The 14,680-nt window shown below is 42.9% G+C and overlaps 1 protein-coding gene across 4 annotated transcripts in view; it reads left to right on the forward strand.

The window, feature by feature from the left end:
• ube3c (ubiquitin protein ligase E3C) overlaps positions 1–14,680 on the forward strand; it is a 144,072-nt gene that overhangs the window by 14,285 nt on the left and 115,107 nt on the right. For all 4 annotated transcript variants that reach the window (XM_033044432.1, XM_033044458.1, XM_033044441.1 and 1 more), the window contains exons 4-7: positions 7,975–8,049; positions 8,490–8,636; positions 10,211–10,326; positions 12,627–12,784. In XM_033044432.1, the coding sequence (XP_032900323.1) occupies positions 7,975–8,049; positions 8,490–8,636; positions 10,211–10,326; positions 12,627–12,784 (496 nt within the window). The remainder of the gene's footprint in view (positions 1–7,974; positions 8,050–8,489; positions 8,637–10,210; positions 10,327–12,626; positions 12,785–14,680) is intronic.

A 14,680-nucleotide genomic window follows, 5' to 3' on the forward strand; every position in this document is an offset into this window, starting at 1 on the left:
GGCCGCCATTGCTGTCCGGCCGCTAAAAACCAACGCAGAATCACTCGCTGGAGCTGGAGTATCTCCCTGGAGTAACTCTTGCTTCTTAGTTTTTCTGGTCCTCCTAAAATATTCCAAATAGAATTTAAACTGGAGTGGAGGGTATATATATATATATATATATATATATATATATATATATATATATATATATATATATATATATATAACACACTGAACTTTTATCTCATGTTCTGTATTATGCTTACATATTCTGTTGTGCTGCAGCAAGCAAGAAGTTAATTGTCCTATCTGGGACATGACAATAAAACTCTTGACTTGGACTGAAGCAAAAAAGGGTTCTTGGGGAAAAAAGAGCTACCTTAAATTTAGTTGCGCTGGTTGGGTGAAGACTGTTCTATGTTTTAATTGTGCAGAGGAACTCCATGGAGCAGCCAGCTACTCTGAAAAGAAGAAATTGGATAACGTTTTGGGTAGAGACTCTTCATTAGATTTCCTCTGGTTTTAGTGTTTTTAGTTTAACTTAAAGATACAGCGTGGAAACAGGCCCTTCAGCCCACAAAGTCCACGCTGATCACTGATCACCCGTACACTAGTTTTATCCTACACATTAGCGACGTAAGTCAAGAGTGTTTTATTCTCACGTTCCATTTAGAACAATGAAATCCTTACTTACAGCAGCACAACAGAATATGTAAACATAGTACTCTGAAAACAATGTTATAAACGAGAAAACAAAATAGTGTATATTTCTATATGAATATATAACTGTGTGTGTGTGGTATATATACCCACACACAATTTCCCTCCTGAAAATAATAAAGTTCTATCGTATAGTATCGTGTGTGTAGGAAGGAACTGCAGATGCTGGTTTAAACTGAAGATAGGCACAAAAGGCAGGAGTAACTCAACAGGTCAGACAGAATCTCTGGACAAAAGGAAAATATTACGTTTTGGGTTGGGTCTGAAAAAGGTTCCTGCACACCCTTGGAATGTGGAAGGAAACAAGAGCACCCAGAGAAAACCAATGCGATCAAATGGAAAAGGAGCAAACTCCATACAGACAGCTCCCATATTCTGGATCAATTCCGGGTCTCTGGCACTTTTAGGTAACAACTTTATAGCCAATGTACTGCCCCACAGTCTTGAGCTGAATTAAAGCATACAGTAGCTGTAAAGGGACATAGCATCACTTAGAGATTTAAGACTGAAAATGGATAGTTTCTTTTTTTTAGTAATCAAAGTTAACAACGTATAATTTTTTGTGTGTTGGAAAACAAAATATAGTGGCACAGCTGGTGGACTTGCTGCCTCACACGCCAGAGATCTGTGTTCGATCCTGTCCACTGGCACTGTCTGTGTTGAATTTACACATTCTCCCTTCAAGCGTGTGGGTTTCCTCCCACATCCCAAAGACGCATTGGCTTTGTAGGTTAACTTGTCTCTGTAAAATTGCCCCTAATGTGTAGGGAGTGGGTGAGGAAAGTGGAATAACAGAACTTGGGGGGGGGGGGGGGGCGGGGGGCGGGAAGAAGAGGTGGAGACAGTGGGCTGAGGGAGAACAGGGAAGGAGAGGAGAAAGCAGGGACTACCTGAAATAGGAGAAATCAATGTTCATACCGCTGGGGTGTAAACTGCCCAAGCAAAATATGAGGTGCTGCTCCTCCAATTTACGGTGGGTCTCACTCTGGCCATGGAGGAGGCCCAGGACAGAAAGGTCGCATTCGGACGTTTCGGGTCGAGACCCTTCTTTAGACTGATGTCGGGGTGAGGGGGTGGTAGGAAGAGGCGGAGACAGTAGGCCGCGGGAGTGCTGGGAATGGGAGGGGAAAGAGGGAGAAAGCAAGGACTACCTGAAATTGGAGAAGCCAATGTTCATACCGCTGGGGTGTAAACTACCAAGCAAAATATGAGGTGCTGTTCCTCCAAGGACAGAAAGGTCAGATTCAGAATGGGAGGGGGAGTTGAAGTGCTGAGCCACTGGGAGATCAGGTTGGTTATTGCTAACTGAGTGAAGATGTTGTGCGAAGCAATCGCCAAGCCTGCGCTTGGTCTCACCGAGGTTGATCATACGCTGAATAATCCAACCAGATTTTTGTTTGCATGTGGAAAGAAATAATAGAAATTGCATTCATTGCAACGTGTAAAAAGAGTTGAGATACTGTATTGTAATTTTGCTGCTTGTCATTGTGGTATATATCATGTCTTGATTGGTGAATATGTTTAGTTTGTGACTTTTTTTGAAGCAGAAATAATATGTGATCGCTTCATTGAGCATAATTCCGACTGGTAACTATGCACTTCGTCCGAGCACAGTATCGCCAGCGTCATGCAAGCCGTCTTAATTGACCACTTAAACTGTCATTTGGCAACCTAAATAGCTTTCATTTGGCAACCTAAAACATTAAGTGAGAGCCCTGCTAAAGTTTGGCTGATGTCTCTAACAGTTTTATTCTTGTTTCTCAGTCTCAAAATGGCTTCTAGTGACTTTCATTGGCACAATTTTGGTCCTCATGTTGATAACAGCAATAAAAGTTTCCAAAGGTGATGGAAAGATTGGATGAAAGACTAAGTGATGAGCGCTCTCTTATACCTGCATTAAGGAGGCAATTAAACACACCTGAGCAATTACAAACGCCTGTGAAGCCAGGTGTCCCAAACATTAGGGTGCCCTGAAATGGGGGGGGGGGGGGGGGGGGGAGAGAGGGGAGAGGGGAGACTATGTATAAACATAGCTGTAATTTCTACATGGTGAAACCAAAATGTATAAAAATGGCTTTTAATAAAATCTGAAAATGTGCACATGTGATTTTTTTCTATTACAAATCTCAAATTGTGGAGTACAGAGGCAAATAAATAAACGACGGGTCTTTGTCCCAAACATTATGGAGGGCACTGTATGTCCCGCAACTGAATAATGAAATTCTTACTGGTCCACAAACCAGTCGTCATCGATAGGACGGAGATTCAAAAACCTCAACATCCTGGACGTCCATATCTCTGAAGATCTGAATAAATAGTAGTTCAAGGCTTTTTTAGAGGTTGTTGTGTGTAATAGGCTGATGGTTGTAGGGACGAGGCTGCTCCTGAACCTGCATGTTCGTTTTCAGACTCCTATACCTTCTTCCCCGTGGCAGAGAGTGCGGCCAGGATGGTGTGGTTCTTTGGTGCTGGCTGCCTTTTTGAAGCAACGACTCATGTAAATCTCTTTGATGTGGGGAGATCATTACCCGTGATGGACTAGGCAGTGTTCATCACTTTTTTGCAATCTTCTTCGTTCCTGGGTATTTAATTTGCTAAACCAAGCCATGATGCAACCAGTCAATATGCTCTCGACACCTGTAGAAGTTCACAAGTGTATTTGTATACATACTGAATGTCTTCAAACTAAGGAACTAGAGGCTTTCTTGGAAGTTGATGGACTTTCTTTATGATTGCATTAATGTGCTGGGTTCAGGACAGATGTGCAAAAATATGCACACTCAGGGATTTGAAGTTTTTGACACTCTCCGTCCCGTCGAAGAAGGCAGGTTTGTGGGCCTTCGACCTTCTTCCAAAGTCAACAATCAGTTCCTAGATTTTACTAATGTCTGAGAGCAAGACTGTTGGTCTGGCGCCATTTGGTCAGTTGGTCTATCTCCGTTCTTTACTCTGCCTCATCGTCATCTGTAATTCATTCAACAACGGTGGTGTCGTCGGCGAGTTTGAAAATGAAGTTGGAGCTGTGCCCGGCTACACAGTCATGAGTGTAGAATGAATAGAGCAGGGGGCTCTGCAAGCAGCCTTGAAGTGCTCCTGTGCTGATAGTTATCAAGGATGAATTATTGCTGCCAGTCGTACAGATTATCGTCTGTTGATGAAGAATTCGAGGATCCCACTGCAGAGGGATGCGCATAGACCCAGTTCAGTGAGCTTGGTAACCAGCTCGGAGGGGATGATTATGTTGAACATCGAGCTGCAGTCTATGAACAACAGCCTGATGTCACTTATTGTTTAAGTGGTCCAGTGCAGAGCCAGTTACATCGGTGGAGAGCCAATGAGATCGAATCCTCCGTTGATGTGGTTGTAGCGGTAGGCAAATTGTAGTGGGTCCAGGTTCTCGTTGAAGTAGTTGATATGCTCCATAACCTCTCAAAGCACTTCTTCACCACGGATGTTAGTGCCACCAGTTAGTAGTCATTGAGGCACGCCACCTTACTCCTCTTGAACGCCCGTGTTATTGATGCCCTTTTAAAGCAGGTGGGAACCACAGACCTCAGTAATGAGAGGTTGAAGATGTCTGCAGATACTCCAGCCAGTTGGTCTGCACAGGTTTAAGAACATGACCTGATATACCATCACGTCCTGACGTTTTCCCGAGGGTTCACTCTCCTGAAGATTCTTCTGGCCTCTGTGACTGATTGTAATACCATCGGGGGCCATGTGGGGAAGACACATCGGCGCTCAGCATAGATGCATGAGAGGAAATCCCATAAATATACACAATTATAATAGGATGAGACAGGCCACATAGAGGGACAATGTTCCCTGCAGGCGGTGCAGGCATGTGCCGTGAGTAACTACTCAGGGTAGGCAGTCAGTCGGCTTGAAAAAATACCTTAAATCACGCATGCGCAGATTGTTCTCTCCGTGAAAATAAAAAATGAAAATAAAGAAAGTAACAATTCAATTTACCCAAGGCTTCCAAATCTCCTTCATTCTGAATTAACTGAATGGATGGGGGGTGGAGGGTGTCGGCAGGTGGATAGATGGTGGGAAAAATAGGAGCCCCTGGGACAAGTTGAATCAGTTGTGATCTTATTGAATGACAATAATGAATGAATGAAAATAAGTTTATACTAATACTAATTCAAGGACCAATTGGGGGGAGAGCTCCTTTCACAGCATGTGGAGAGTCTGGCCAGGGGTAAAGTTGCGGGGAGGGCAGGAGCAGGAGGGGGTCGGGGATTATGCTAGTAATCCACTCACTAACCGCTGCCGATTTGGGTGCGGCGCCACCGCAGAACTAGCTGCCATTTCAGTGCCTTCTGCCGGCCCGCTCACCTCTGCCAGTGCTCTCCGTCTGAACATCTCTCGCCGGCTTCGCTCATGTCAGCCGCTTCCCACAAATCCTTAAATTCCCACAGCCGAGTAACCTCAAATGGTCCCTTGATCGTGCTGTCGGAATTTAAGGATTTGCGGGAAGAGGCTGACATGAGTGAGGCCGGCGAGTGGCAGGAGGGAGGTTTTCAGACGGAGAGCACTGCCAGAGGTGAGCGGGGGGCCAGCAGAAGGCGCTGTCCGGTCCCGGCGGCCGCTCGCAGCCACCCGAGCTACTTCTCCCCCCGGCCACAATGCGGTGGCTTGGAGCGTCGCAAGTGGGTTACTGGCATGATCCCCGACCCCCTCCTTCTCAACACTCCTGCCCTCGCCGCAACTTTACCCTAAGCCACCCCCCACACGCTGTGAAAGGAACTCTTCCCACCCCGGGAAATACGGTATTTAAAACATATAGCACCAAGAAATGTACTTACCACATTATCGGTACACGAACTCCCTTCTTTGTTTCCTAAGATACTCTTAAGATAATGACAATCCATGTTTGAAAAACCTGCCAAGAAACTTGCGCTGTGCATGCGCAGTTGGATGCTGCGCATGCACAGTACTGCAAAGGCAGAATTTCAGCTGCCTTCAGCTCTCCCTATCATTAACAGCTTGAAGCTGTGCCGACGGCACGTGGGCTGCACAGACATTCGCGTGTTACAGGTACTGCAGATAAATGGCACGGAGAATTATGCCTACCTAAGAGATCGATCTCTTAGATAGGCATAATTCTCCCATGCCTTTACTATTTATATTTTATAACTAGATTGGGGGGAGGCTGTGAGAAAGATGGGGGAGAGGGTGGACAATGAATTTTAGACATTTTCACCGGAAGGAGCGTGATTGACAGGAGAGAGAATCTCAACATTTTTTAAACATTAATAAGTCTTTTATTTTTCATTGATGGGAAAGATCCTGTGACCTTGACAACTGGAGGGGGACTCTGAGTAAGGTGGCCAATAATCGCAGCCGTAAGTGGTCGTGTTTTTTCTAAAATCAATATATAGTGCAAACGAACTGGTCAAGTTTAGACTTTTAATTATATAGATTACCATTTTATAATTTTAGTCAGGGTAGGCAGTGCCTACCTTGCTTACTCTGATGGCACATGCCTGAGGTGGTGAGTCCAGTATCAGGGCCGCAGCCCTGGAATAAGGGGCATGTTATTCAGAATAGATGCTGGTGAATTCTCTACCAAGATGGCACTGGAGGGTATATCTTTAAATATATTCAGAGAGGAAGTAGGTATCTCTATATAACTAGAAGTCTCCGTCATGTTGAGCAGAAAGTTGGGGGTAAGGTCTTGAAGTGAATTCAGTCGTGTCTGGATTGAATGGCCTGCTCTTATTTTCTGTTTCTATGCAACCAACTATATTTCCTGTTTCATTTTAACTCTGTCCAAGATTTAGTTAACTTGGGTAGATGCATTTAAACTGTAATTTTCATTCACAACATTTGGGTCTTCGATAGATTAACATTTCTGATCTTTGACATTTTTACTTATACAGTAATCATTGGTCATTGACAACATAATTTTAGCTACTACTAGACCAAGTGCAGACCCATTGGGTCTGTTCCCCCAACGTACGGTTGCGGGGAGGGGGGGCAGCATGTGCGTCACACACACTAACTACCCCCCCCCCCCCACACATACGCTAACCACCCCCTTGATATTATATTAATATTATTAATTTGCTCCTTTTACCCCATAACGGCCCTCTCAACTCGCAGGCGCTTCTAGAGAGGGGGGGGGGGGGGGTAGAGAGCGAGGGCAGAGAGAAGGGGCAGAGACAGAGAGGGGCAGAGACAGAGAGAGGGGCAAGAGACAGAGGGAGATGGGGTGGAGGGGAGGAGAAGAGGGAGGGTGGGAAGGGAGGGGGAGAGGTGGGGGGAAGGAAGAGGGGAGGCGGTGAGAGGGGGGAGGGGGTGAGAGGAGGAGGGGTGAAGTACATAGGTCCCGTGGTCGGAGCACTTTTACTCGGTAAGTGATCGCAGGCAGCTCCGAGATTAGATGTTAAAGACTTACTAGACTACAACAATCTGGCATTGGTGAAAATGTTTAATTTACCTTGTAATGGATACACATAGTTTAGGCCCTCAACTTCATGATGAATGAATGAATGAGTGAATGAATGAATGAGTGAATCAATGAATGAGTGAATGAATGAATCAATGAATGAGTGAATGTACAGCCTCCAAATCTCATTTTTTCACATTAAAAAATGGGCGCAATTAAATTAATTAAAGTCCATACAGATTAATTTTCATAAATTCAAACTTTAGATCTTACCTTTCAGTTCCAGTTGATTCACAAAGTTTGACTGGTATCACAACTTTGTGTTGCAGCATCTCAGCAGCGACTGCTTTCAAAACTTTCTTCCACTTCTATCCACTTAGCTGCCCATTCTTCAGACTTCTTAATGCTTTACTCACTAAATTCAATTACCCTGCTGCAAGTTTCCACAACATGTATTCCACAGAACTAGAAAGAACCTTCATCGGAATCTCCAGTAAAACAGGCATCAGTAGCACTCTCAGCCATGTTGTGTGCTCCTTGCCTAGCTAGCCTGAAACAAAGCTCGTGATTGGCCAACTGGCGTCCGACTCAATGTTAAACGTGCTGTGATTGGACTAAAAATACCCGAAAATGTACCGATTTTTCTCTAATTTAATAAAATTGTGCACGTTTTGTTCTTGACGAGTTTCAAGGATGATTTATATAATATTTTTACAAAATATGTGAAAATTTCATGTAGTTCCGTGAGTTGGGTCACGAAATTGCACAAAAAAGATCCTCGGCCCACAGCATATTTGCACCAATTGTGAAGAAGTGATGGCTGAACTATGTAACATTATTAGGATGGCCTTGTCAATTTTTTTTCTTCTCCTCAGGAAGAAAGACGAAGGCAGAGGAACGCAGTTATCATTCAATCCTTCCTCCGTGGATATAGAGACCGAAAAGAGCAAGTATGTTCTAGAATTAATGAAATACCAGTCGGCTTGAAAAGACTTGGATGTTCAATATAAGGGTGCAGTCAGATCACCAATTTGTTGTAAAAAGTAATTTAAAAAAATAGATCAAGTTTTTAAAAGGTTAACCGGTTTTGAAATGCAGTATATGCTTTTTGGATAGAATACATTTTCAGTAAGAGGTTGTGCCAAAGGTAAAGTTTTTTTAAATCTTTGTGGCCATAGGTAGAATGTTTACTGTATGATTTGCCAGTCTGTCAGTGTTTTTACTGAAGATAGGGAGGCTGATTAAATATTTGGAAGTGGGCAGAAAAAAGGAAAATTGAATCTCAACAGACGTTCACATGAAGCAATGAATAGAAGCATCATGTCATCTCGTTATAGTGGTTTCTCTTTTTCTGTAAATTGAATTCTAATTTTTAATATTTTGTTTGCAGCATTCGATACAACGAAGTGAATTTGATCACTGTGTCTCCATTGCACAAGCAGGCGGACATTTTCCTATCAGTGATGGATTTAATTTGACTGTTTTAATAAGGAAGCTCTTATTTTTTTACAAACAAAATAAAGATTTGGATAGATTGGTAAGAGAAAATATATCTCATTGCAATTGTATAGTTCCAAAGCAAGCAGCAAGAATTAATTCCATTTAAAAATAAAATCATTTTCTTGTCTTTTATACACATTCTTGGCTCTTTAACTCTCTATCCTCGCACTGTTATCGATGAGCAGTTGTGCAGCTTAACCCGGGTGGAAGTTACCATTTCAGATATCCAAGACATTTTATTTTACATAAATGTTGGAACTCAAAAATACAGTAATATATACAGTATATAGTAAAAATATAGAAAGCTAACACTCTTCCAACATAGTTATCATGCCTTGATTCCCTCAGTATGTAATTCCCTCAGCGAACCCTCTCTAAATTGCAGCCCTCTCCTTTTCATGGCACAAGAGGCCTTTCACGAAGATATAAGCCTACATTGCTAAACTTTGTATTTTGAATCAGAAGGGATAGTGTTAGTGGCACAAAGAACAACAATTTAATTTCCAGGACAATATTGTCTAGCAATCCCTCTATGATGGTCTTTAAAGTTTATTATCTTCTTAACCTTTATAGAAATGGGCATAAAACTGAATGAGTAATGGGATTACTTGGGGGTATATATTCATTTGATTGAACAGGCTGTCTGGCCTACTGGGTCCACGCTGACCTTTGGTCACCCTTTCACACTAGTTCTATGTTTTTGCACTTTTGCATCCACTAGGGACAATATACAGAGGCCAACTAACCTACAAACCCACATGTCTTTGGGATGTGGGAGGAAACCAGAGCAATAGACAATAGGTGTACGGGTAGGCCATTCGGCCCTTCGAGCCAGGCTGATCATCCAGGACCTGGAGGAAACCCACGTGATCACAGTGAGAATGTATAAACTCCACACAGATAGCACTTGAGGTCAAGATTGCACACTGGCACTTGAGGCAGCAGTACTATCTCTGACACTGTACCAGCAGCTCTACCAGCTGTGCCATGATACAGTTGCTTGTCGTAGCCAGAGTCATACATCATGGAAACAGGCACGTTGGCCTACACCTCCAGGACTACCTGTCAACATCCACTTGTATTATACCTTGTAACAGTGTAACACAATTCTGCTCTGTGGGCTTGTTCCAGGGATACATGCCGTGACAAACATCAACTGCTGCTGCAAAATGATCAACTTGGTAAAGGATGCACTTTGGCCTCACCAAATCATGTTAGTCTTCCAGCACAATGGGCTGTCTGCAATTAAATATTATGGACCACTGCCTGGTTAAGTCCAGGACTGTTTAGGAATGTACTAGTGCAGCCACTGCAGAATCTGTGAGGAAGGTCCACAGTTTCCTGCTGAACCTGCAGATTGAGGGGCTCGAGCATATAGTTAAAATAAAATGTACTACATTTATAGCTCATGGAGTGTATGTGGAAATAAACCTGATAATTTCAATCATGTAGCAAATGCATCCAATATTTGCAAGCTTTAAGATTAGTATATATTTAGTGAATATATTAAGAATGTATGTTAAATACTGGCATGGCGGGTGACAGTGACATCTTGCGATGGTTTATGTCCGACACATGATATAAAGTGACTAATTTCCCCCTCTCTTTCAGACATGGATGTGTCAAAGTTTGGTTAAACACGGTAGTTTGTATGTGCAGCAGCTAATTGATTCTAATAAACAAATATGTTTATATCAAATAAAGTGCTTATTGGGTTTATGTTGCAGGTAAGCCTTTTTCATGACATTTATACCAGTGCTGTAATATCATTTGAAAGAGATTTTATTGGGGAAAGTGAGCTTTGGGGATGATATCTATGATGTCTATTGAATAAGTGGGAATCAAGTGTACTGAGAAAATATATCTTGGTGTGTATCAGTTGGTAAATGTTGAGCATTTTATCCTGTTTTTAATTATTTTAATTGAAAAGCTTTGTTAAGGTATCATTTGCTGAAACACAGTAAGAAACTTGAGCACCAAAAAAATGAACGTGGATCCCAAACTGAAAGTTTTAGGCATCAAAGTCCAATTCAAAATATGCATATAAACATAACAAATTGAAACATGTGTAGGTAATGTAGGCACTGAAGCACCATCGCTATTCTAATTGAGAAGCCATAAGTTGCGGCTGCTAAATGTTTTAAAAACTCATGATTCTGAAGATGTTCAGTTGGTCAGACAGCATCAGTAAAGAGAGAAACTTTTAATATTTATCCTTTTGTGAGATTTTATTTAAAGCCGTCCAAAATCCAAGTGGACCACATGCACTGATTTATTTTTCCCTCGTCTACTGATTTCTCCCTCCCCCCCATGTACTCTGTTCGGTAAAGTCTCAAGAACTCCAGTCAATGTCAAATATCACTTCCCTGTCACACACTCTGTCATATTTCAAATTTCTTGCTGTCATATTTGTCATAGATTCCAGCATTTTCCAAACATTGATGTCATAACAGATCTGCACTTGCCTATTTTCTCTCTTCATTTCTTAAATACAGTGATCATATTTGCAGGTATCTATTCTGTGGGAACCATCCAGAATCTATGATGACACATGCATCAATTTTGTTTGTTCTTTCAAACCTTGGGGTTCTTGATTATTAAGTCCTTAGGATTTATTAATTTCCAGTGTTCAGTAGCTTTGCTCATAATCTATTTCTTTACAAATATTAATTCATTTTATTGCCTTGTTTGGTTCATTAGTATTTCTATACCCAGCTAATTTGGTCCTTACACATTCAGAATTTCTAAAGTTCAGATGGAAAAGACTGGTTTCAGATTTAATCCAATTAAACCGATTTAGATATGAATATAGAAGGATTTTACGTTTTGCCATAACTTGAATGGCCTGTTTATTTATAATGTCTAGACTTGCCCTTGAATGATAGCTATTGCTTGAAGAATGGTTGATGTCTGTGGATCTATGTCGCAACAAGGAATCAAAGCCATAGTGGAATAAGCTTTTTTCAAAACAAATAATTTGAGTCAAAGTTTCCAAAATGTTTTGGCTATAAAGCTTATCAACTAAATGGTAACTAATAATGCAGATAATATTTTTTTCTTATTATTAATTGTTTTAGAAAGTAATGTAACTATGTAACAACTTCATTTCATATTGTTTCTAAATTAAATACGTGAAATTATTGATGGTGCCCGAACTGTGAGCTCCCAAAGTTTGTTGATCAAGGAATTGTTCCATTAATTTGGAAAATTGCAGACCACTGTACTATTTAAGAAAGTGAGAGGAAGTTCAAGAAGTTATAAACAAATTATTTTAGCCCCCATTCTAAGAAATTGAAGACTTGGAATGAGGTTAAAAAGACAAACACGTTTTAAGTTTCACTTAATCAGAGTTTAGTTTATATATACACCATGGAAGCAGCCCTTCAGCCCACCTAGCCTACGTCGGCCATCAATCACCCTTTTGTACTAGTTCTATGATATCCCATTTTCCTATCTACTTACACACAAGGGATCATTTACAATGACCAATTAACCTACAAACCTGCATGTCTTTGGGACGTGGGAGGAAACTATAGCACTTGAAGGAAACCCACACGGGAAAACATGCAAATTCTGCACACAGCACCCAAGGTCAGGTTTTAACCCAGGTCTTTGGCACGGTGAGGCAGCAATTCTACCAGCTGCGCCACTATGCTGCCATTATTAAGAATTAGCATTATTTTGTCGGGTTTTGATTTTGCTTGGCAGATCTGTTTTAATAAACTGCTGAAAGTCTATAAATGTTATGAGAACTTATGGAGGACATTTAACAAGCCTCTCATGACCAATTCTTGGCTAAAGTTGAAGCACATGGTAAAAAAAGGCAAATTGTTGACAGGTTAGGAAATTGTTTGATTTGCAGCAGACAATTTTGATCATTGCCTGTTTATTGGTACAATATAACTTGTAGTTTTACAGAGAATTATGTTTGGAGCTCAGTTATTGACAAAGATTATTAGATGGGGAGCTCTGTAGCTGTGATATTATGAAATGTCATTTAAAGTAATGTACTATTCTGGTTTTATAGATTACTGAAGAGCTGTAACAATGAATCTTTGAATGTTACTGTGCCTTTGCGGATGTTGGAGATCTTTTCCTCAGAAAAAACATATTTGCCCGTTATACAGGATGTTAACAGTGTAACATCGATAGTTGAACAAATTTTGCACTACATGGTTCAGAAAGGTTAGTAACTTCTAATAACCAAGATAAATACATCAATGATTTTTAAATGTTGGAGGCCCTTTTAGTTAATTGCTTGGTCTCAGGATAAAAATGAAAATTGGAACAACTACTGTTACAATGCTATTTGAAGTCTCAATATTCGTGAATATAGCAAATGGAGTCAGCTACATCTGGGAAACGTTTGTTGCTTTAACCGTTTAAATCCATGTTGTGGCGGCACTGGTGATGGGCCACGCACTGTACATAACCTTCAGCTCTTTGGGGGGTCACATGTCCTGGTGACGAGAGATAGGGGTCACGGTTTGGTCACGGGTGCCCCTTGGGAGTATATAAGGGTTAATCGCACGCACACAGTGTTGGTGAGTGAGGAGAATTAGTGTAGTAATAAAGAATCAGTATTTCGGACAAACTTCATGTCTGCCTCGTTCTTTAACGGACAACTCCGCGTCCGCTACATTTTGTGACCCCCGACATCCAGAATATATATTATGGAAGAAAAATGCTCCCCGCCAAAACCAAACCCTTCGCCGCCGACGATGACCAGGCCCAACCCAGCGCCGTCGCCCTGAAGCTGCCGACCTTCTGGACCACCCAGCCGCAGGTCTGGTTCCAGCAGGCCGAATCCCACAGACTGGACCACGACAAACTCCAGCTTGCAAAGGCGGAGTTCCAAAAGATGGAAGCAATGCGAATTGTCCGGCGATCAAACTGCCCATCCAGCTGGTGCCTTGTGGCAACTACCGCCGCCTGATTGACGCTACGATTGCAGACCGGTACCCCGTCCCACACATTCAGGACTTCTCTGCCCATCCAGCTGGAGCTAAATTCTTCTCCAAAATCGACCTGGTCAGGGGGTACAATCAGATCCCTGTGGGACCGGAGGATGTGCCCAAAATGGCTATCATCACCCCCTTCGTGCTTCGAATTTGTGCGTATGCCCGTTGGCCTTAAGAACACAGCACAGGCATTTCAACGCCTGATGGAAACTGTGGGACAGGGGCTGGATTTTGACTTCATTTATCTGGATGACATCCTGGTGGCGAGTCATTCACGGCAGGAACATTGCGCCCACCTCCGGTTGTTGTGCCAGTGCCTGAGTGAGTTTGGGTTGGTATTAAACCCGGGTAAGTGCCAGTTCAGCTTTCGGGCCATCGACTTCTTGGGCCATCGTGTGACGCAGCATGGTGTGGTGCCATGCTACCAGACAGGGTTGAGGCCATTCTCCAGTTTCCACGGCTATCCACAGTGCGAGGCTTGCAGGGATTCGTCGGAATGATGCAGCTCTACCACTGATTTGTGCCGGCGATGGCGAGAATACTGTGACCGCTATTTCAAATGTTGTCAGGCAAGCGGCGGGACAGGCAGGGGACTGACGTTGCCGTGGCAGCCTTCGAGGGGGCGAAAGAGACATTGGCTCGGGCGACGATGCTGGCACATCCGCGGCTCGATGCCCCTACAGCACTAACTGTGGATGCCTCGGACTCTGCGGTTGGTGGTGTATTGGAGCAGTTTGTAGACGGTCACTGGCGGCCTCTCGCTCTTTTCAGCCGCCAACTTAACCCGGCGGAGCATAAATACAGCACGTTCGACCGGGAACTGCTCGCTTTATACCTGGCGGTGAGGCATTTCTGTTATTTCCTGGAGGGCCACAACTTCGTTGCGTTTGCTGACCATAAGCCCCTCACTTTTGCCTTTACCAAGGTGGCCGACTCTTGGTCCGCTCGGCAGCAGTGCCACCTCACCGCTATTTCCGAGTTCATGACGGACATCCGCCACATCGCTGAGAAAATTAACCTGGTCGCGGACGCCTTGTCCCGCCCGGCTGTTATTGCCGTTCTCGACGCTTCCCCAGGAATCGATTACTCTGCTTTGGCAGCGGCACAGCTAGCGGACGAG

Source organism: Amblyraja radiata, chromosome 2 (assembly GCF_010909765.2).
Source record: "Amblyraja radiata isolate CabotCenter1 chromosome 2, sAmbRad1.1.pri, whole genome shotgun sequence".
Taxonomy (NCBI): Eukaryota; Metazoa; Chordata; class Chondrichthyes; order Rajiformes; family Rajidae; genus Amblyraja; species Amblyraja radiata.